Raw genomic sequence first — 22,912 nt, 5'->3', positions numbered from 1 at the left:
ACCCTTGTATTTGTTAGGTTAAGGTTGTCTGATATACAAAATAGAGGACCGATTGTTACAGTGTATAAGGTGATGGAAAGTGAGAAAAAATGCTCCAAGTTATATCCCAACCACAGCCAAAAAAACCCATCTCATAACTTTCTGATAACACATTAGGCTTTTTCGTGAAAACGACAGCAAATCAAAGGTTTAAAATTTATTCAAAAGCTAAAGTCTAAATAACCACTGTAAAAACTACCTCTTCATTGTTTTCGTCAGTCATCCTGCAAGGTTTCGGACCAGATATTATTCCTTTTTCACAGACGAAATCTTCGGAATTTTCCATGCTACCTGTTGGATCATTGATACATCCTTTTTGTACTGAAAAAATAAATAGCAATATAGCAAGTAGAATTATACTGTACATACATTTTAGTATGTAAAATATCTGTCTTGATGAGAAGCATTTCATTCAAGAAAACTCAATGTTTTGTTTTGTTTTATTTAGTTTGAAGACGCACAGACACAAGTTAGATCATACCGCGATGTTCAACTCCCCGAGCAAGGCCCCACCCTACAAGGCCCAACCCTGCAAGGCCCCACCCTACAAGGCCCCACCCTACAAGGCCCCGCCCTGCAAGGCCCCACCCTGCAAGGCCCCACGCTGCAAGGCCCCACCCTGCAAGGCCCCACCCTACAAGGCCCCACCCTGCAAGGCCCCACCCTACATCTACGAGGGGGAAGTGAATCAAAGTCAGCAACAACGGAGCCCTTTTATGACTAGAGGTTCCTATATGTCAACTGTATGGACTGTCGTATCTATATATCACCTGTACGAGTCGGTTTTCGAACAATAGCGTTCTATATAAAAAATGTACGAGTCATCTTTTGATGACCAAAAGTTTCTATATATATTACCTACACGAGCCATTACTTTGTGACTAGAGGTTTGGTTTCTACATATCACCTGTACGGATCGTCATTCCATGACTAAAGGTTTTCATATACTACTTGAATGTATGGATCGTCATTTCATGACTAGTACGGGGCCATCATTTTGTGACAATAGATTTCTATATATTACCAGTATGGCCATCCTTTTAGGACTAGAGGTTTCAAAGTATCTCCTATACGAGCCATCATTTTATATATCACCTACACGAGCCATTACTTTGCGACTAGAGGTTTGGTTTCTGTATATCACCTGTACGGAACATCATTTCATGACTAAAGGTTACTATATATCACCTCAATCTGACTAAAGTACTTGATCTTCTAAACGAAGATCTGAGAACGACCCATTCACATACGTCTTCTGTATATTTTGGATTTCCAGTATTGCTATTTTTATTTTAACCAGTCAGACGACTCGTTGGAATGTCGAAGAGTAAGAAAAATGTGCTGTCATTCCAGGGTTCGAACCTGGCACCCCTCGCTTACAAAGCAAGTGGCCTACCGATTGAGCTAACCGGCTAACTGACACATTACGACACAAGAATTGTAAATATCAAAAGTCAAGTCTACAGGTAGATTTGCAAGATGTTGTAAGTTAAGCTCTGATTGGCTAGCGAAAGGGTCGTCAGAACGAGGCTATGAATAGGTCGTTCTCAGATCCTATGCGTAGCGTAATAGGAGATGTACTTTAGTCAGATTGTATATCACCTATACGGGTAGTCATTCCATGACTAGAGGTTTTTATATATCACCTGTATGATTCGTCATTTGATGACTAAAGGTTTCTATACATCACCCTGTATGGATCGTCATTTCATCACTAAAGGTCTTTATACATCACCTGTATGGATTGTCATTTCATGACTTAAGGTTTTTATATATTAAATGTACGGATCGTCATTTCATGTCCAGATGTTTTTATATATCACCTGTACGGATAGTTATTTCATGACTAAAGGTTTCTATACATCACCTGTATGGATGGTAATTTCACGACTAGAGGATTTTACATGTCACCGGTATGAATCGTCATTTAATGACCAAAGGTTCCTATATATCACCTGTACGGATCATCATTTCATGGCTAGAGGTCTCGATATATCCAATTACTTAATTCATATTAATTGAACTACCGATATAAAAGATAAATGAGCCGTGCCATGGGAAAACCAACATAGTGGCTTTGCGACCAGCATGGATCCAGACCAGCCTGCGCATCCGCGCAGTCTGGTCAGGATCCATGCTGTTCGCTAACGGTTTCTCTAATTGCCGTAGGCTTTAAAAGCGAAAAGCATGGATCCTGACCAGACTGCGCGGATGCGCAGGCTGGTCTGGATCCATGCTGGTCGCAAACCGACTATGTTGGTTTTCTCATGGCACGGCTCAAATGTGTCTTTCAATTTAACAAGTGTAGTTTTTTAAGTATTAGATTATACAGTCAACTTAAGTTACTAACTACATGTATAATCCAGTATTTAAGAAAGAAGATAAACTTACTTGTACATTGGTCATAGCAGTCAGTAAGTTTGCGGAAACCACCTCCCGCCTTGCCTTTCTCACACATACCGGTCTCCTGGTTCAAGAAATACTGACATTCATCAGTTGCTGTACATATTGACATGTTCATAGACATGCACTTCTTGGGAAGTCCTATAAAATAATTGACATAAAATCCTGTAAAATTCTTTAAAAATCTCTGATTTCGGCTTGTGTGGTTTCATTTCATAGCAATGAGTTCTTATATTAAATTAGTATAATTTCTACATAGTACATTTAATCTACTGCTGCCTGGGCAGGTGAAAAAAACACTATGCTCTTTTTTTCTTTTAACTGTCTCACAGAATTTGCTATTCGCATTGTCGAAAGCTTTAACACTAAAAAGCGAACTCACTGCCACAGAATAATTCAGCGCAGAATAATTCAGCGCAGTAATGAACGTTGAAATTTTAGTTATCGGTTAACAATAATTAACTGTGATCACAGATTCCCTCTCAGATGTAAACAATAGTTAACTGTCATCACAGGTTAACTCTTAGATGTAAACAATGGTTAACCTTGATTACAGATTCCATCTAAGATGTAAACAATGGTTAACTGTGATTACAGACAGGTTCCCTCTAATTTGTAAACGATAAATAAATGTGATCACTGGATTCCTCTAACATGTAAACGATAAGTGAATATGATAACTGGATTCCCTCTATGATGTAAATGGTAATTAAATGAGACAATAGATTTCTGTGAAAAGTAAACTGTTTACCCATGATGTCAGGAATGGCTGTTGTTACAGCACAGTTCGGCATACGTTCTGACTGTGCCAGAGTTACCGGCGTCCCTTCCTTCCTAAGACCAGTGTTCGTGTCAGCACAGTAGTAAATCTTGATCGAGTTGATGGTATTTGGAAGGATCATTCCCATCTAATGTCACAAAAAACAAACAAGAGTTGTCGTAGAACAGCAACGCTTGACTATTCAACAGCCTTGCCAATTGAATGAATATAAAAGAGTCGAAAAAGGGGCAAAATTTTGTAATAAGAGCTGTCGGAGGACAGCCACGCTCGACTATTCAACAGCCTTGTCAGTTGAATTAAGATAAAAGTTGAAAAGGGGGAATAATTTTGTGAAATTGCAAAAGAGGGTTATGGAACCTGTACAATGCATATCAATTCATAACAATGGAGAATTGTGTGAAGTTTCAAGCCATTCCCATTAGTGGGTACTGAGATACCAGCTTACTTACAAAACTTTACCAAAAACTGATAAGTCAAAAAAGGGACATAATTTTGTGAAAATGTAAAGTAGAGTTATGTAACCTGGGCATTACATGTCAGATCATGACAGTGAACAAGTGTATGAAGTTTCAATCCATTCCCATCGGTGGGTACTGAGATACCAGCTTACATACAAAAACTTAACCAAAAACTAATAAGTCGAAAAAGGGGCATAACTTTGTAAAAATACAAAGTAGAGTTAAGGAACCTGTGCAATGCATGTCAGATTATGACAGTGAACAAGTGTGTGATGTTTCAATCCATTCCCATTAGCGGGTACTGAGATACCAGCTTACATATAAACCTTAACCAAAATTTTCTAAGTCAAAAAAGAGGCATAATTTTGTAAAAAGGCAAAATAGAGTTATGGAACCTGTGCATTGTAAGTCAGTTTATCACAGTGTATAAGTGTATCAAAAATTATTTAAATCTGTCAACCCTTTTATGAGTCCGGAAACCATGAGTTTGGCAAATTTTAATTTGGAAAGGGCCACAACTACGTTAAAAATGGTTGTTGGTAGTCGAACTTGACCTGTATTTCATGATGTTACACCTGTGTACCACAATTCATTTAAATTTGTCAACCCTTTCATGAGTTATTGTCCGTAACCATGAGTTTGGCAAATTTTAAGTTGGAAAGGGGACACAACTACGTCAAAAATTTGGTTGTTTGTAGGCAAAGTCGAACTTGACCATTTTATGATGTTACACCTGTGTATCAAAATTTACTTATACCTGTCAAGCCTTTCATGAGTTATTGTCCGGAAACCATGAAAACCAACGGACCAACACCGATCGACCGACGAGCTCGCTCCTATATGCACCCACCCCCAACTTCGTTTGCGGGGGTATAAAAATAGCCAGTCGAGACGTTTGATTAATACAGAAGGTAGTTACATGTAGTTTGTAATACCTGTATTTCTTTATAACTGCCAGTTGCAGGGTCGCAGGCGAAGAGTGACATTATTTTTTGAGGAGGTTTGACTTTATTAAACATTTCTTGAAGAAGCATTCTTTCTTTCATATTGTCCGTTGTCATCATTATACCGGACATTGTTTTTATTCTCTGGTGGTCTCGGTAACACTGGGTATCTGAAATCACCAGTTATACACGTCAAAAGCAATAACAATATAGTCAATTGTGTATTACGCCTGAAGTAGACTATAAATTACTTATTATAATAAGTTTGTCGTGTGTTTCTACATTTCTGCGTACACCGCTTTATTTTTTACCGTCCTATATATATATATATATATATATATATATATATATATATATATATATATATATATATATATATATATATATATATATATATTATATTTTAAAATTTTAGAGGCTTAAGCTCCGAACAATTACCTAATGGCTTGACTGATCCAGAGTTTTCACAAAACAAGCCAGAGTATCCGCTGGCACAGTTGCAGATTTCCCAAAAGCTTTCTCCGCTTCCTATTTTGCATTCACCTCCATTCTTGCAAACGTTAAACTTATCAAAAACTGCACAGAGCCGAAGACTTACTGACGTCATCCTCTCTCGCATGTCTCCCATTTCATCTGTACATACATGAAACAGTTTAGAAATAAATGTGAGTCACACATGTATACCAAGAAGACAGTGTAATAATGATATGGGATTATTAATATATTGGCAACCTTGTGTTGATGTTAGTTCTCTCTGCTTTGCTATGCTATGCTAGGTCCTTTTTAAATCATTTAACTGGATAAAAGAAGTTTCACAATCGGCTTTAAAGTTTCTGCCTTCGAGGTCAGTTATTTTCTCGTACATGTATTTGAAACTGCAATATATATTTTTTTTAAAGTGGTCAGAATTTAAATATGATAACGACTTCATATAAAATTAACTTATATAAATGCAGTCACCTTTGGAACTTCAAACCAGCTGATATACAAGTACAAAGTTAATTACTCATTAATTCTGATTTACAAATTATTTTCAATTTGAAATGATTTATTATCATGGTACAAATATACATCTATACTCATGACTTCCTATTTTTCCTCTTCTTTTTAATAAAAGAAATTCTATACCGAGAATCACAAGTCAAACATATATGAAGTTCAAGTGCGCAGTTAATATAATTACAACGATCTGAATGTATAACAAAATGTAAGAATGGAAGTTAGACATTCTGATCATTTACGAAGTTTTCATTATCCTGTACATCACAAATCTTTTACATGTTTTACATTTTTGTTTAACAGATAAGACAAGAGCTCTACCAAACGGGGCAATATACGCCCGAAGGGTTATATCACAGGAAGGGGGGAAAATTTAAAGAACTTGACTGTTGAAACCCAAAGAACAGGAACAACAAAGGGAAGAAATTCCAAAACAAATCTCTAAGTCAACAAAAAAAAATCCTTACCAGGTACAGATATGTAAAATACACCTAAAGATTTGAGGTACCATCCATGTTGTACCACAGAAAAGTGGTCTCGGTATTTTCCTACGGCCAATAATAAAGAAGTTACAAAATAAGCTATTTATAGTAACATAAAAGGGAAGTAATTGAAAAAAAAAATATTGTAAGTGAACAAAAAGGGATCTGCCAAATAAAAACAAGAGAACCGCAATGCAGAGCAATATAAACACGAGACAAAGTCATATGACGTTTGACCGCTAAGTGTGACTTTGACCTTGACGCGCCCTGCATGTCGTCTCGATGTGGTGAACATTTGTGCCAAGTGTCTTTAAAATCCTTCAAGCAATTCAAGAGTTACAGAGCGGACACGAAACAAAGCCACATGACTTTTGACCCCTAAGTGTGACCTTGACCTTCAAGCCAGCCATCCGAAACATGCGCTCTGCACGTCGTCTCGATGTGGTGAGCATTTGTGCCAAGTTTCTTTAAAATCTTTCAAGCAGTTCAAGAGTTACAGAGCGGACACGATACAAAGCCATGTGACCTTTGACCCCTAAGTGTGACCTTGACCTTGAAGCCAGCCATCCGAAACATGCGCTCTGCACGTCGTCTTGATGTGGTGAACATTTGTGCCAAGTTTGTTCGAAAACCTTCAAGGGGTTCAAGAGTTACAGAGCGGACACGAAATTGCTAACGGACGGACAGACGGACACTGGGGGTATAACATAATACGTCCCTTCGGGCGTATAATAAAGTCTGCTTACTAATCCGAATAAAATCTTTTTTATCGTTACAATAATAGGTTCAATGTGTCTTGATTAACCCCTCAATGCGCGTTTTATTGAATCAACATATAACGGAACTGGAGGAAAAGAAATACTCGTTTTACCCTCACTATCTTCTGGTAAGTCGTCTAGCCCTTGTCTACTCATTCCATACTCATCCCTCCTCATGTCTTTTTCCATCTCGTTATCATCGTCTTCATCGGAGTCGGGTCCTTCCCTGCTTTCTCTTTCTCTCCTGTCACGGCTCATCACAAAAGAAGATATACTATCAAATTCTGACTTTCGCCTTCTAGCATTTTCTTCTCGTGCTTCTGCTCTTTGCCTTTGACAAAGTGATACATCTGAATCAAAATACAATGGAATACACATATTAATGTATGGTAATTGCACTAAAGCTAAACTTTGCCAACATAATTATATTTTCAATAATTTCGGAAGAAAAAACTGTATAAAATGAAGCAGGCTTCACAAGTAAGTATATTTATCGCGTCAGTATATTAACACGTCCACTTTTCAGAAATATTTGACTTAAAGATCAACAGTAAACCTACCTTCACTGCAGTTAACATTTTCTCCTTTCAGATTGTAAAATTCAGCTTCGCACTTTCCACATGAGTTTATACGACAACGAGCTGTTCTGTCTTTCAAACAAATTTTGTTATCGCATGTTGTCACTGGGCAACACTTCCTGTCAGCGCAGTCTAAAAATAAACCAGTTTATAAAACTGTAAGTAACTATCACAAAATATTTTTAGAAATTTGTGAAACTGTTGATAGTAATTTTATATGTGTGAGTGGTATCTGACAATTTACTTGGTTATTAAAACATGAGCATGCAGTATCTCCTACTGACAGAAAAAGTTAAGTAATCGATACCTACAAGTAAACATCAAGTGAAGACAGTTTCCTTGGAAGGATCACACGGTGGGGAAACCAAGAATGCAACGTCATCAAAACCCAGCGCAAATGAGCTGACCACACACAAATTTACGTCGATTCAGGTCAAAAAAGTCTTGTAACTTTTTTATTACTGCAGCTTTCGACTCGAGATAAAGAGCACCGTACCCGGCCTGGAGTATACTATTCTGCGGTAGTGTTCCATATTGTACGTATAGCTTGGTTTTTGCTTGAAAACGCTAACAGTTCGCAAAGAGGGTATGAGCTGTACCACACTTTTGTCTAAGAAAGTGAGTTTTGACCGTATTTTCGTGAAATGAGGACAGATTTGACGCTTATTTAATATCTGTGACTAGCATAATAGCCAATCATTGTTTTATTTTGCTATTATTAAGGATATCTGACGATATTTTGTTCAAAACAAACAACATTATTAAAATGAGAACATCCACACTGACGACTTTGTTGGAGAACATCCACACTATTATCATGCACTATTTAGAAAATCTAAGACAAAACCGTTTTTGTTTTAAAATCTGACATGTAAAAAAGTAAAGTAAAAGTGATAAGTTTCACTGCATGCAATCTGCGCGTCATTCGTTATTTTGTTTCGGATGACAGTATTTATTTCTTTTTATGACATAAATTTAATAATGTCAATTTGAAAATATTGTTGCAATCCATATAGGGCGTTTGATCTATATAAATATTCAGTAGTGTAGATTCTACATGAATAAGATCGTGTTATATATAATATAATATATAATAATAAAAATGGAAAAGAAAACATAAATCTTTTTTCCACCATTTTATACGCCCGTTTGGAAAACGGGACGTATTATGGGAATGCCCCTGGCGGGCAGATGGGCGCGCGGGTGGCGTCCACAGACTTTGTCCGGAACATATCTTCTACATGCATGGAGGGTTTATGATGAAACTTGGCACAATTGTTCACCACCATGAGACGGAGTGTCATGCGCAAGATCCAGGTCCCTAGGTCTAAGGTCAAGGTCACACTTGGAGGTCGAAGGTCAAATTCATGAATGACTTTGTCCGGAGCATATCTTCTTCATGCATGGAGAGATTTTGATGAAAGTTGGCACAATGGTTTATCATCATAAGACGGAGTGTCATGTGCAAGAACGAGGTCCCCAGGTCTAAGGTCAAGGTCACACTTAGAGGTCAAAGGATACAAGAAAGAAAACTTTGTCCGGAGCATATCTTCTTCATGCATTGAGGGATTTTGATATAACTTGGCATAAATGTTTACCACCACAAAGTGGAGTGTCATGCGCAAGAACCAGGTACCTAGGTCTAAGGTCAAGGTCACACTTAGAGGTCTAAGGATTCAAGAATGAAAACCTTGTCTGGAGCATTTCTTCTTCATGCATAGAGGGATTTTGATATAACTTGGCACAAATGTTCACCACCACGAGACGGAATGTCATGCGCAAGAACCAGGTCCCTTGGTCTAAGGTCAAGGTCACACTTAGAGGCCAAAGGTCAGATACAAGAATGACTTTGTCCGGAGGATTTCTTCTTCATGCATGGAGGGATTTTGTTGTTACTTGGCACAATTATACACCATCATGAGACGAAGTGTCATATGTTTCCCTTCTTTAGAATTACTTCCCTTTGTTGTTACTATAAATAGCTTATATTGTAACTTTTTCATTACTAGTCGTAGGGAAAAATCGAGACCACTTTTCTGTAGTACAACATGCACGCTACATCCAATTTTGAGGTGTATTTTGACCAATCTCTACCTGGTAAAGATTTTTGTGTGGACTTACAATTTTTTTTTTTTTTTTTTGGATTTTTTTAACATTAACTTACCTTAGTTGTTGCTATAAATAACTTATATTGTAATTTCTTATATCTGACCGTAGGGAAAAAATAAGACCACTTTTGTTTGGTACAACATAGATGTTACTTTCCAATTTTAGGTGTATTTTAAGGCATCTCTACCTGGTAAGGAGTTTTTTTGTGGACTAAAAACAAAAGACTTACAATGATTACTAAACAACCACAAAATTAAAATTCCATTTGCAAATACAGGTGCTAGAGTAAAGAAATTTGCTGTGACGGGCGTATATTGTGACATTCTGGCACTCTTGTTAGTGTTTGGAATTATTTTTCTCCGCTGTCATTGTAGTATTTTTGGAATTATGGGGAAATTAATTTTGGTAAATCAACATTTACTTCCAATCGTTTATTAACCCGGTAAGTCACATACTGTACGCGGAGCTTAAATATGTAAACAAAAAATAATTTTAAACACATAACAGGTTAGCCAATAATTAGAAAAATAAAACTTCTCCCCCCATTTAAATTATTTTGGCACCAATTACATACGCGAGATAACTAAGTATATGTAAATTTCTTTTGCCAAACCACAAATCTATACTTAAACACCCTTACAATTTTCCGGGCTGAACTACTATTAACGAACAATACGGCTCAAACTCTATAAAACAGTTTGAAATTATTAAGATCTGCTAATGTGAATAGGTGTCCGCAACTAGTAAATTTATTAATACAGTTGTATAAACAGTATTTAGTGTTTGAAATTATTTTTTGTCCAATAGCATTGCAGTACATTTCAAATTATGGGAAATTTATTTTAATAAATCAGCATTTGATTGAAGTGCGATATTAGGGGCTAAGCTTCAGCCGGAAAACCTGCTCTGCGAGAACACTTAGACGTCACAGCAGAGAGAAAATCAAGGATGTGAGGAGTGTGGAAAGGTGTATAAATACTGACGAAATTTTAAGGCGTAACATGAAAATCTTTCCCGTATGATGCTTATGGTAGTTCTACAAGTTCGGATCCATTTTTTTTTCTTCACTGATTTTAAACTGGATTAAACTCCGAATTATAGAATAAACTTGCAACTTTTGGCAAATGTAAATCGATAGTGTCATGTGCTTTTTCTGCTCTTTGGTATGACGCGGCCAAGGATCGAACCCACGACATCGCGCACCCGAAGCGGACGCTCTACCACTAGGCTATAGACGTTGCCTTTATTTTAAGAGATCAGCGCATTTCAAGCTGACTTAAAGACACTGTTTAGAACTATTTAATGTTTGAACAATTTTAATATCATGTTTTATCTTTAGAAATGTAATATTGTTGTCATGGGATTGTCATTCAATAAATAAATTTCGGTTCCGTATGCAGAACCCAGGCTTTAGTCTACGTAATGATAATACATTGTATGCCTTTCTGCCGGTTTATCAAATGTGCATAATCACCTAAGTGATAATGCCCTTTTATGTATAAGGTTGGATTGTATGTGATATTTGAAGGAGACTTCCATTTGCTGAAATAAGATTTAAAATATCTTACAGTTATAATATTTAGTTAAAGTACTAACTATCCGTGTTTTATGCACTTTGGGATGGATATAGTTATAAACAAAATAACAATACAATAATTATTTCAATCTTTTATTTGCTTTTAAACTTTGTGTGCAGGACTTTTATGCGAATTTGTCTTGTTATCTTAAAATAATGTTTTTCCTAAGATGCAATCAATCTGAACACAGTGTCCTTATGCCACACTATACACAATGATTAATGGTCTATTCTAACTGGTCTACAGCCTCGCGGTAAATGGTTTGAACTGCTGATTGTATGTATAAACAACATTTGTTGTTGAACAACGTAGCTTGACTGCCTAAGAAACGGCTTTTTGGAAGCATAACTGCAATAATGGTAATGAAGAGTGTGGATGTTCTCCAACAAAGTCGTCAGTGTGGACGTTCTCATTTCAATAATGTTGTTTGTTTTGAATAAAATATCGTCAGATATCCTTGTAAATTGCAAAATAAAACAATGGTTGACTATTATGCTAGTCACTGATATTAAATGAGCGTCAGTCTGTCCTCATTTCACGAAAATACGATCAAAACTCACTTTCTTAGACAAAAGTGTGGTACAGCTCATACCCTCTTTGCCAACTGTTCGCGTTTTCGAGCAAAAACCAAGCTATACATACAATATGGAACACTACCGCAGAATAGTATACTCCAGGCCGGGTACGGTGCTCTTTATCTCGAGGCGAAAGCTGCAGTAATAAAAAAGTTACAAGACTTTTCTTACCTGAATCGACGTAAATTTGTGTGTGGTCAGCTCATTTGCGCTGCTTTTTTATGACGTTGCATTCTTGGTTTCCCCACCGTGGATCACAAGACTACAGACTACACAAACACTACACAAATGTAAAGAGTTGTCCTTGACAAGCGAAAGAGCTCGATTATTTGAAAACATGCCACATAATACTATGATCTTACATACAAAAAGATTTACAATGGTAACAATATTTTAAGGGGAAACATTTTTGAAAACGGAACCTTACTCAGAATGGTAAAAATATCGAATATTTATATATAGTTTGAAAGCATTCAGACTGAGAACAATAGTTCCTGCTTATATGGAAAACTTCCAACAGAATTTCAAAAAGAGGCAAAAATATAAGCCTAGGTTATAAAACGTGTGATGTATATTAACCTCACGATGCAAAGATGTAAGTAAAGTTTGAAAACAGTTGATTTGGTAATTTCTGAGAAACTTGCTAACAGGCAAAACGTTTACAAAAGTTTCCTTTTTCAGAAGGGACATTCACTTTGAAAAAAAAGAAAGCTGGGGTTACATAACTTGTCAGTGTCTCATGATGTTGAAGACATGTATGAAATTTAAATGCATTTAATTTTTTGAGACACCTACTTATATGAACATTTCTTAAAGGGGTATCATTTTGACAAAATAAAAGGCAGGGTTAAGTAACTTGTCATATGAGTTTATCAAATGATGCCAAACACATGTGTGGAGAATCTGACTTAGTTGTTTCTGAGAAACCGGCGCCGATGAAAGTGTGACAACAAAAGATCTACTATATAAATAACTTTTAAACAGTCAAGCTTAGAATAAATGAATATAATTCATACCATCAACGACTGTTTCAGGTGCTGAAATAGAAAACAAAATTCATGAATATCAGCTCTAAATGTGTTTGGATTTCTTAACACACGTAATTATTCCATTCAGAGTTTGTAAAAGTATTAAATATACTTCTGTTTGCATTGTCTAACATTATCTTGACAATAAATAGTTATGAACATGTATAATGAATGAAAGTATTTCTTTACACATTTGATAAGCTTTACTCAAATGTTAAAACAAGAGCTCCGTAAGACAGCACGCTCCACTTTTCTCAGTGCTTCACTCTGAATTAGAGCTTTGCCAGTAAAAGGGGCATAACTCTGTCAAACTTCAAACAGAGTTATGGGGATTGTTTCATCTGGTGTAGCCTTTGATAGAAAATAACGATTTTAAGTTTCAAGTCAATAGCTTTGAAAGTTACAGAGATATTGGACGTTACATAAAACTTTAACAAAAAAAATCTAAGTTAAAAAGGGGCATAACTCTGTCAAAATTCAAACAGAGTTATTGAAATTGTTTCTCCTGGTGTAGACTTTGATAGTAAATAACTATTTTAAGTTTCAAGTCAAAAGCTTAGATAGCAACAGAGATATTTGACTTTATCAAAAACTTTAACCAAAACAATTCTCAGTTAAAAGGGGCATAACTCTGTCAAAATTCAATCAGAGTTATGGGGATTGCTTCTCCTGGTGTAGACTTTGATAGTATATAACTATTTTAAGTTTCCAGTCAATAGCTTTGATAGTAACAGAGATATTTGACTTTATCAAAAACTTTAACCAACGCCGCTGGGGCAAGTGCAATAGCTCTACTTTTTCTTCGAAAAGTCGAGCTAACAAAGGAATAGTTTAACTGTTTATTGGATACTAGTGTATTGATCAGTCTTAAAAGTATTGAGTACTTTTTTTTTATTTTATTCAATGCACTTACAATTATTTTAATATTAATTATAATGATAATTATCATAATAAAACATAACAGCGTTGGGCTACAACATAGGTCGATATTTTTTTCGGATTAACAAATCACCATATCGCGCTCAATCGAAAGCGACAATTGTATCACAATTGTACATGATTATAAGAATCTTTCTTCGGTTGAAGGTGCGGATGGAACTATCGGGCTCTCCGGTAACTGTTTAGGCGGTATTTCCATCCGCACCTTCAACTAGTGATAGATTCTTTTTCTTGCATGTCGTATTATCTAATTAATAGAATACATGAAGTGAAACGAATGCTTTTCTTCCGAGCACTCTGTTATAAAAGTAGCGTATGAATTTACAATTTCATTCCTAAATTGCAGCAAGTGAGCCATATTACACCCCGGGGTGTAAGACGAGTTTTTTCTGACACCGGCAAAAATGAAACACAAGAAAAACCTGTATGGCATACAAGAACATTTAATCTATATTCATAGTCTTTCTTGGTCAAAACATGAGTTGAGTAATGAAATAAAGTCGTACTGACTCGTGCGCGGGGTCAATCCTGACGTCATAAACACAATTCAAGACCAAAACACAAAACAATATTATCTACCATTGCTAATGTTTGGATATGATTACAATTTCCTAATAAACCTTCTAGTTGTTGCATTTAATAACAAAACAATCGTTTCCTATACGAAGCTTTACGTAATATACCGTTACCTTTTATCTTTTATTGACATGGCAAATTTGATATCATGTCAGGATTTACCGACCTACGCCCTAGGCCGATATTACTTTTTCTAGGCCGATAAAACCTACTATCGACCTCAATAAAAAGAGATAATTGTATAATATAATGATTTTATCCGATTCGATTTTAAAAATGCATAAAAAGTATCCTAGTTAGTTTTCAAAGCGTAACTATGTCTTCGATACAGACTACTTCATACTTGTTTAGCAATTAATTTTCAGTGGATGTTCAATAACAAAACTGGATTAAACAATGGACACATGAAAATAGCTACCTTTTTGCGCCTTAATACATTTTGTCAAGCATGTATTTCCTTCTAACGCAATACAACATTTTTCGTCATCACCGCACCGGAAGTCGTCACTATGACAGGTATCCGCATCCTTCCCCACACTTTTACATGCGGCAGGGGGTGTAGGACATCGTCCTTGTCGTACTAAATTAGAAGCACAACACATATGGTAATTATGGAAACTGGCAAGTTTTCGTAGGTTTGAGACTACGGCAGGTTGCATTTATTAGGAATAAACTCTACAGTAAGACCTTTGTCATCATCTAAAGCTCAATGTTTATTGCTTTACAGACCACAAACACAAACGCAGATTTGTTGAGATGACCTGGTACCGAAGTTCAACTGCTACATGCAAACATCAAAGCTTATTGCAGGGACAATGCAAGAATTGCTGTTTGCTTTTTATTCTTAGTTAATTATCCGATTATTAAATTACAAACAATTGTGTTATTATAACAGTAACTTGATCTGCAATGTTCTATTCGACACGCGTGGATTTTACCAGGTCTGGATGCCATGTGGCGCTTGCGCCGAGTGAGAACCGATCTGGCAAAATTCACAAGAGCCGAATCTATTCAAACTACTGCTTTAATGACCATTTTTTATTATATACATATAACTATTTCTGCTCTTATATCAGACAAAATAGACTATATTTTAGACAAGTAAGGTTAAAAACTTGTTTGAAACAGTTAACGTTTTGGTGCATGGAACGTCGCAACTAAAAACTTAATACTTATCCGTATCTGAGGAAGCTACGAGTACTATTTGTACGTTTTTGGTATGACGCGGGCAGGGATCGAACCCACGCCCTCCCGCACTAGAAGCGGGCGATCTACCACCAGGCTATCGAGGCGGTTAGACAGGCTGTTTTTTAGACAGAAACATGAAGGGGTTATAATAAAATTTTCTGTATAATGGTCAAATTTTTTATGAATAATGTTTCTCGGCTCTCTCTTTCTCATCTTGTCGACATAAGTCGATATACATGCCGCCAATTAAAGTGTGCTCAAATACTGCTTAAAGGACTGAAACCACTACTTTCTAAATACAAGACCCTGTAAAAATATAATCGTTGATTGAAATAGAAATTTGGGTACCTGGCACAACTCTTTATGATATAAATACGCAAGCTACACAATACAAGTTCCCTGAACCCAAGTTTTGCTGGGATAGTACCGGATATAATACCTTTAGTACAATCCCTATTTCCGATAAAATCTGAACCGTTTATTTTTGTTCCGTTTTCGTTAACACAATATCCACGGAGGGTCTCTGTTATAACTTGCATTGGACTAAACCTGCAAAAATAATTATTTAATTAAATATAACAAATTAGCTGACAAGAATCACTTAAGACAATGAAACAAAAAATTAAAATATCAGGTCAAGGTCCAAAAGTGCAGTGTTCAGATCTGTCTCAGCTGCGAATTATTCTCGATTATTTTCCTGTATGAAATAACTTACTGGCATTGCCAACAATGTCGTTTCAAACAAGTCATGTAATATGTTTTTGACACCGGCAAGTACGTTGCCATTTAATTCAAACATACTTTATAGTACGCAAACAAGTTCAGGGGACAAAACAAAATAGATTTTTATCTCATTTCCTTTAAGAAATTGTCATGTATAACAAATGTCTAACAGATTAACACTGCCTTCTTTTGCTTGATAAAAGAAGCAAAGTCATATTTGATGCAGCTGACCTTTCATTTTGACAGCGTGGTAATTTTGTCAATGTTGTGCCGTCTCCACAGATTCCTTGGTTCTGAAGCTGCCTTTTCCCATCCTCGAACTCCTTTTCACACTTACTTTTATCATGATCCATTTCCGTTTCTGATAGAAATAGATACTTATTAACATTTGTAACTGGATAACTATTTATCATCCATTTCCGTTTCTGTTATAAATAGATACTTATTAACTTTTCTAACTGGATAACTATTTATCATCCATTTCCGTTTCTGTTATAAATAGATACTTATTAACATTTGTAACAGGATAACTATTTATCATCCATTTCCGTTTCTGTTATAAATAGATACTTATTAACATTTGTAACAGGATAACTATTTATCATCCATTTCCGTTTCTGTTTTATATCGATACTTTTATAACTGGATAACTTTGAACAGCTGTCTGTTCATTCAGGTTATTAAACTCCAACTATCCATTTTCACTTTACTGACAAGTATTATATATATATGAGTGTTGTGATATACTGTATTAAATTTGGTACTTATACCGTTTTTTATAGTTATGACTTTGCGGAAGAAATGCTCACGTGATACCGTTATGATTACCTTTGTTATGACAGTAGAAAAAATGTTCTTGGCTGTCTTCTTTTGATCAGATATTTGAATTCAAAGATACGAATGTTTACCCTGTTTTAAAAGCTTGATTAAACTTGCTTTACAAGTAAAACTTACCCATTTTCATGCAGGTTTTATATCCACAGCTCATAGACTTGCAGCATTTTTCATTAGCCTCACACTGAGAGTCCATTTTACATTCCCGTTTACAGATAGACCTCTCACCTGGTTCCTGTTTTGGACACCATCCTTGTTTCTCTGCAAAGTTATAAAACAAATCCTAGTAGTCCAGTGGAATTTACTATGATCTGTAAATTATATACTACTGTAGACATGAATTTCATACTTGGAGATATGAACTTTTATTACATAAAACATATTTAACGCATATATAAAAAAGCAATAAAAAAGCAAGTATATTAAAACTACTTCCACACTACAAACATTTTGTTCTCAACACCATACATTTTGAAAACAACTTTACTGTCGACTTTTGAACCGAAACCATGATCATCGGACATGAAATGCTTAAAGTGAGAGATCGTGTGTTCACACTTAAATGTTTTGTTCCGAAATAAGACATTTATCTCCGTTTTTTTATATAACTGCTGTTGGATTCGGTTGTGGGATAACAAGAGTTTCATCAAAGTCTGATCGTCTAAAATAAACCAGTCACATTGCTTAAAGTAGAAGATATTTGAACCATGATAGTGTGGAATTGACAATTAAAGAAAGGATTTCGTATTGATAGCGTTTCATACGAGGGTCTTGCAAAAACCTCTGCCACAAATAGGATTCCGAAGCTTTATCCCCGATATTGTTAAAACACTTCATTGCACTTGAATGTTTATTTCGTCTAAACACCTTTTCAAATGACCGAATCATTTCAAATTGAAATACATGTAGTAATATACACTGACCAATTTACTTGTCACATTGTAAAATGGACGAATCGACTGAAATTCGTAGCTATATTAAATGCTGCATTAGGCTTGATATAGATTCAAAGTAGATATTTGATGAATTTTGTGGTATATATGAACCTCAGGCCATATCAATGCGCATAGTTTTTATGTGTGGTAAAGCTTTTAAAGTTGGTAAATTAAAGGTGATTCTGGTAGGCCTAAAACCTCTGTTACCAAGGCAAAGATCGCTGTTGTAAAAGCTGTGGTGAGATAGGACTGCGAGGTTGCCGATAAAAATGAAGCTAGTGTACTTGCATATCAGAAGGCAGTGTGCAAACAATTCTGAAGAAAGGTTTGCGCTAGGTGGGTACCTCATTTGCTCACTGAGGAGCAAAAGAAACAACGTTTAAATATGCTCAGGAACAAAGGCTGTTTCGGGTTATTTCTAACTTGCTAACAGGTGAAGAAACCTTGGTGCTTATGTATGTGCCAGAGAGAAGGGCTGATGATAAGCAATAGAAGCGAACAGATCAAAAACGCCCCTGTATTGCCAAGAGAACCATAAGTTCGAAATAAAGATGTTTTACGCAATTTTCTTCAATTCTAGTCGGCCAGTCGTTCAAGTACCTTTTCTATATGGCCATATAGTTACTGGATGACCACATGAACTCTGTATTGAAGAAAATGAAAAAGTTTTACAATAAAAAACGTCCAGGCAAAGGATGATCAGAAGTCAATCTTATTCTCGACTATGCCTTCTCTCACAAGTGTGAGGTTATTAAGTCTTTTTTATGGCTTCTGAAAAGGTGGAAGTTGTAAACCATCTGCCTTAATCACCTGACCTGAGTTCCTGTGATTTTTTTTTATTTCCAAGGCTTTCTAAAAAGAAATACAAGTCCTGCGCCACTTATCAGTGTCTCAAACAGATACAAAAGAAGACTATTTATATACTTTTCACAAGAGGGTACAGAGGTTACAAAAATGTGTTTCAGTAAAGGGGGAATACTTTGAAGGTTTGTAACAAAAATAACTTTGATAAAACATCGCACTAAAAAAATAAAACTCTTTTCCGGACCCTCGTGTATGATTGCTAATTGTCTTAACGTAAAAAATAAAAAACCTTGAGGACAGCAATAGCCATCTTTACAGACGTAGTTTGCTGGACATCCAGCCAGTGTACAGTTTATATCAAGAGGCTTCATGTCGCCACCACATACTGAGGTTCTCTCTGAAATTGGTAAAGAATTCATTGATATATATATATTAGAATTTCAACAACACACAGCTTCTGAGATTATTGTTCTAGCTTTAATTGACGAACTACATTTGTAAAACGGTTAAGTTTTCAGGCTTAATTTCTCATCCACTTAAATTGTACACGAACTTTTATAACAATACTGCTGTAATCCGTTACTTAAGATCTGAAATGTCAAGGACAAAAACTCATTATTTTTTTAAGAAAAAGAATCTTACCATACATGAAAACCTATTTTTTAATGCAACTTTTCTTTACCATTTCAACTGTTTTATACCATACAACGTGTGAAATGCGTACAGAATTGTAGAGAACAAAGAAATCCGAAATTTTGCGATAATTACCTTCGCATGATTCTGGATTCAAATTTCCAAAGACATTGGACAGTCGTTCGCGATTTTTTTCAACAAACTCATAAATTTCACCGGCACACTTTCTTACTGCGTTTGCGTCTCGACCAGGAACTAACTTGCCAGCGATACATTCGATCAAGGTCTTAAGATTCCTGCAAAGGATAATATAACATATTTTTGTTATAATTCTGTTATATCATATAAATATTTTATCTTTGTATGCATACAATTATCTACCATTCTTTTAAAAGTCATGGAATAACGTTAGTACATTTAACATATTTTTACAAAGTGGTAGTACATGTATATCATTTTCTTTAATGTTATGTATATACAAATCATAAATAAAATAACAGAAAATGTGAAACAAGAGAGTCATGATGATCCTGGATCGCTCACCTCAGTAATATGAGCCACATGTTTCAATTGATAAACTGATGCTAAAATATAAAGAAATTAGGTGAGTAGGTCACATTCATGGTCACAAAAAAGTCAGTTTTAAGACTGGTGTGCAAAACTGTACATGCCATCCAAATTTCAAGGCGGTATCTCAAAAAAAAACAACAAGAAAGTAGGTCAGTAGTTCAAGGTCACAGTCAGGTGACCCTTAATCACTTTGGGTCATCAAGGAATTATAATTAAACAGTCTAGGAACTATGATCTAATATTTGTTCAGTACTTTTTCCTATATAACTCATATAACTAGTGACCCCCGAGACAGGGGCTATTTTCACCTCAGTGGCATAATTTGAACATCTTGTAAGAGATCCACTACACATCAAATATCAAAGGCCTAGGCCTTGAACTTTAGGACAAGATTTGTATTTTGTTTTCTTATATTAGTCTATGTTAAACTTGGGACCCCCAGGTCAGGGCCTCTTTTCATCCCACGGACATAATTTAAACAATTTTGGTACAGGACCACAAGGTAATACAACATCCCAAATATCAAAAGCCTATGCCTTGCTGTTTCATACAAGAAGATTTTTTAAAGTTGTTTCCCAATATAAGTCTATGTAAAACTTGAGACCCCCGAGGGTAATAATTTGAACAATTTTGGTAGAGGACCACAAGGCAATGCAACATACCAAGGCCTTGCAGTTTCAACAAGAAGATTTTTGAAAAAATCCTATATAAGTCCAGGTAAAATTTGAGACCCCCAGGGCAGGGCCTCTTTTCACCCCAAGGTAATAATTTGAACAATTTTGGTAGGGAACCACAAGGCAATGCTACATACCAAATATCTAAGTCTTGTGTTTCAGAAAAGAATATTTTCAAAGTTTTTCCCTATAAGTTTATACAAAACTTGGGACTCTCGGGGCGGGGCCTCTTTTCACCCCAGGGGCATAATTTGAACAATCTTTATAGAGGACTATTAGATGATGTCACATGCCAAATACCGGGTATCAAGGTTCTAGGCCTTGCGGTTTTGGGCAAGACGATTTAAAGTTTTTCCTTTCGGTTACCATGGCAACCAGAGTTCTGCATGGAAATTTGGAAATTAATTTTTTCAATAATTTTGAAAGGGGGCCACCCAAGGATCATTCCTGTGAAGTTTGGTCTAATTCTGCCCAGTGGATTTCAAGAAGATTGTTTTAGAAAATGTTGACGGACGCACGACGCACGACGGACATTGAGCGGTCACAAAAGCTCACCATGACCCTTTGGCTCAGGTGAGCTAACAACACAATCTCTATAATATAATATTCGTAACATTACAGGTAGCTTCTTTCAATCTTTCCTTACTATTTTAAAATCTTTTCAGAAAATTTCTTTCATGCGGAAGATGGTAAAATATGCAATTACCGTAGTTTATCAAATGTTTAATTACAAAATTGTTATCCAATATATACCCATTTGCTTCGTTCAGGGTAAATGCAATTTTCAAAAGTATTTCAATTACGTAATGCCGGTCACTTAACTTAATCACTAACCGAACTAATGACCTCCTGATCAATCGTCTAATGCTCCAGCTTCTCCCATCAGGTGGACCTAAATAGTAATTTATACATACCCACATGCCTCATTCGTCGCCCTTGAACTTCCCGTTATTCTTCCACATTGTCCAGCGGCACCCATTATTCTTTCCTTGTTAAAACACACTTTTACATCATCAGGGACTGCAATACGAATACAGCTATTAATTCTGTTTCAAGCTTTAAAGTTTTAACAACTGTCTCAGAATGCAGTCTTTGTATTGGTCAATTTAAAGTTTCATCAGCTCAGTATCAGCCAATCAGATTGTGGTGTTTGGAGTCTGGTCACGTTACTAATTTATATTGACACCAGACATCAAAAATACATGCTATAAATTGTGAGAGGTTTAACTCGTATTCTAAACCATCTGTATTCCGATGAGGAATTATAGTTATTCACTGGTTTTATATACCGGCACTGCTACTTTACTGAGACTCAAGATGCTTGGCAGCTGTTCATTTCTGTTGTTTGCAAAGTTTGTTGCTGTGGAGGTGGTTATTGCATCTAAATTTTGTTATATCATTCTTTTCTTTCTATGATATAAGACGCAACTCCAAGCTTTAATCATAGGTGCTGTGTACCTACCTAATGTCAAATACAGTTGCAAAAATGCTACAAACTGTCAGGATTTTTTCTGATAATTCACGCTTTAGAATAAAACATACAAATTACGGCAAATGTTTTCTATTAACTGACTATATAAAGATGCGTTTTTGTCTTTACAAAAAGTAATGGCAATCACGACAGATGGTTTCGTAGACATGCTCTTGCTTAATAAAACTCCATTTTCAAGTACAGATATGTAGTTATTAAAGTAATAGCTTTTTGTGTAACGTTCTACATGCACTCTCATTTAAAAATTCCTTTCAGAATTGACTAATCAATTATTTTCTGCACATACCTGGACGTTCAGGAGCCTCATAAAGTGGACTTTCTACAAACAAAAACATAGAAATTGCATTGACGTAAATATTACATAAGTATTATTAATTATAGCGTTGGTCCTACATACATAAGCGAGTTTGCGACTGAAATACATGATACATAAAAAGGGCCACAATATTTAATCGAGTCGATACACGCGTTTAATTCAACACAAAAGTTCAAAATTTCTCCATTTGGTTTCAAGTGCGGCTGAACGTGTATAGTCAAGAAACACAAGCAAGATTGAGAAATATGGAAGATGAAATAAATCAGCTAAAACAGAATATCTTGCTATCTCATACTACACAGTCAAAGATACTTGATAGGGAAGTATCCCCCAATCCAGAAATAGACTTTCCCAGTTTAAATAAGAAAAAGCATAATATCCAAACAGAAAATCAACTAAACATGAAAATAAAACCACCAATTGGAAGCAAGATCTTTATGAATTTCTAGAGTCATTCAAAATCTGTTGAAACATTCTGATATAGAATGCAATCCTTT

The 22,912-nt window shown here is 35.7% G+C and overlaps 1 protein-coding gene across 1 annotated transcript in view; it reads right to left on the bottom strand.

Annotated features, from left to right (window-relative positions):
- LOC123555153 (uncharacterized) overlaps nucleotides 1–22,912 on the bottom strand; it is a 92,055-nt gene that overhangs the window by 38,088 nt on the left and 31,055 nt on the right. The window contains exons 13-28 of the mRNA XM_053525307.1: nucleotides 22,386–22,418; nucleotides 21,522–21,627; nucleotides 19,499–19,659; nucleotides 19,020–19,127; nucleotides 17,112–17,252; nucleotides 16,389–16,518; nucleotides 15,874–15,983; nucleotides 14,665–14,826; nucleotides 12,720–12,740; nucleotides 7,425–7,574; nucleotides 6,978–7,214; nucleotides 5,064–5,258; nucleotides 4,617–4,795; nucleotides 3,194–3,350; nucleotides 2,431–2,583; nucleotides 239–360 (exon numbers count right to left, since the gene is read on the bottom strand). Of these exons, the coding sequence (XP_053381282.1) occupies nucleotides 239–360; nucleotides 2,431–2,583; nucleotides 3,194–3,350; nucleotides 4,617–4,795; nucleotides 5,064–5,258; nucleotides 6,978–7,214; nucleotides 7,425–7,574; nucleotides 12,720–12,740; nucleotides 14,665–14,826; nucleotides 15,874–15,983; nucleotides 16,389–16,518; nucleotides 17,112–17,252; nucleotides 19,020–19,127; nucleotides 19,499–19,659; nucleotides 21,522–21,627; nucleotides 22,386–22,418 (2,165 nt within the window). The remainder of the gene's footprint in view (nucleotides 1–238; nucleotides 361–2,430; nucleotides 2,584–3,193; nucleotides 3,351–4,616; nucleotides 4,796–5,063; nucleotides 5,259–6,977; nucleotides 7,215–7,424; nucleotides 7,575–12,719; nucleotides 12,741–14,664; nucleotides 14,827–15,873; nucleotides 15,984–16,388; nucleotides 16,519–17,111; nucleotides 17,253–19,019; nucleotides 19,128–19,498; nucleotides 19,660–21,521; nucleotides 21,628–22,385; nucleotides 22,419–22,912) is intronic.

The sequence above is a fragment of the Mercenaria mercenaria genome, chromosome 15, assembly GCF_021730395.1.
Source record: "Mercenaria mercenaria strain notata chromosome 15, MADL_Memer_1, whole genome shotgun sequence".
NCBI lineage: Eukaryota > Metazoa > Mollusca > Bivalvia > Venerida > Veneridae > Mercenaria > Mercenaria mercenaria.
The sequence above is the reverse complement of the archived record's forward strand: the minus strand, read 5'-3'. Positions and strand labels throughout refer to the sequence as shown.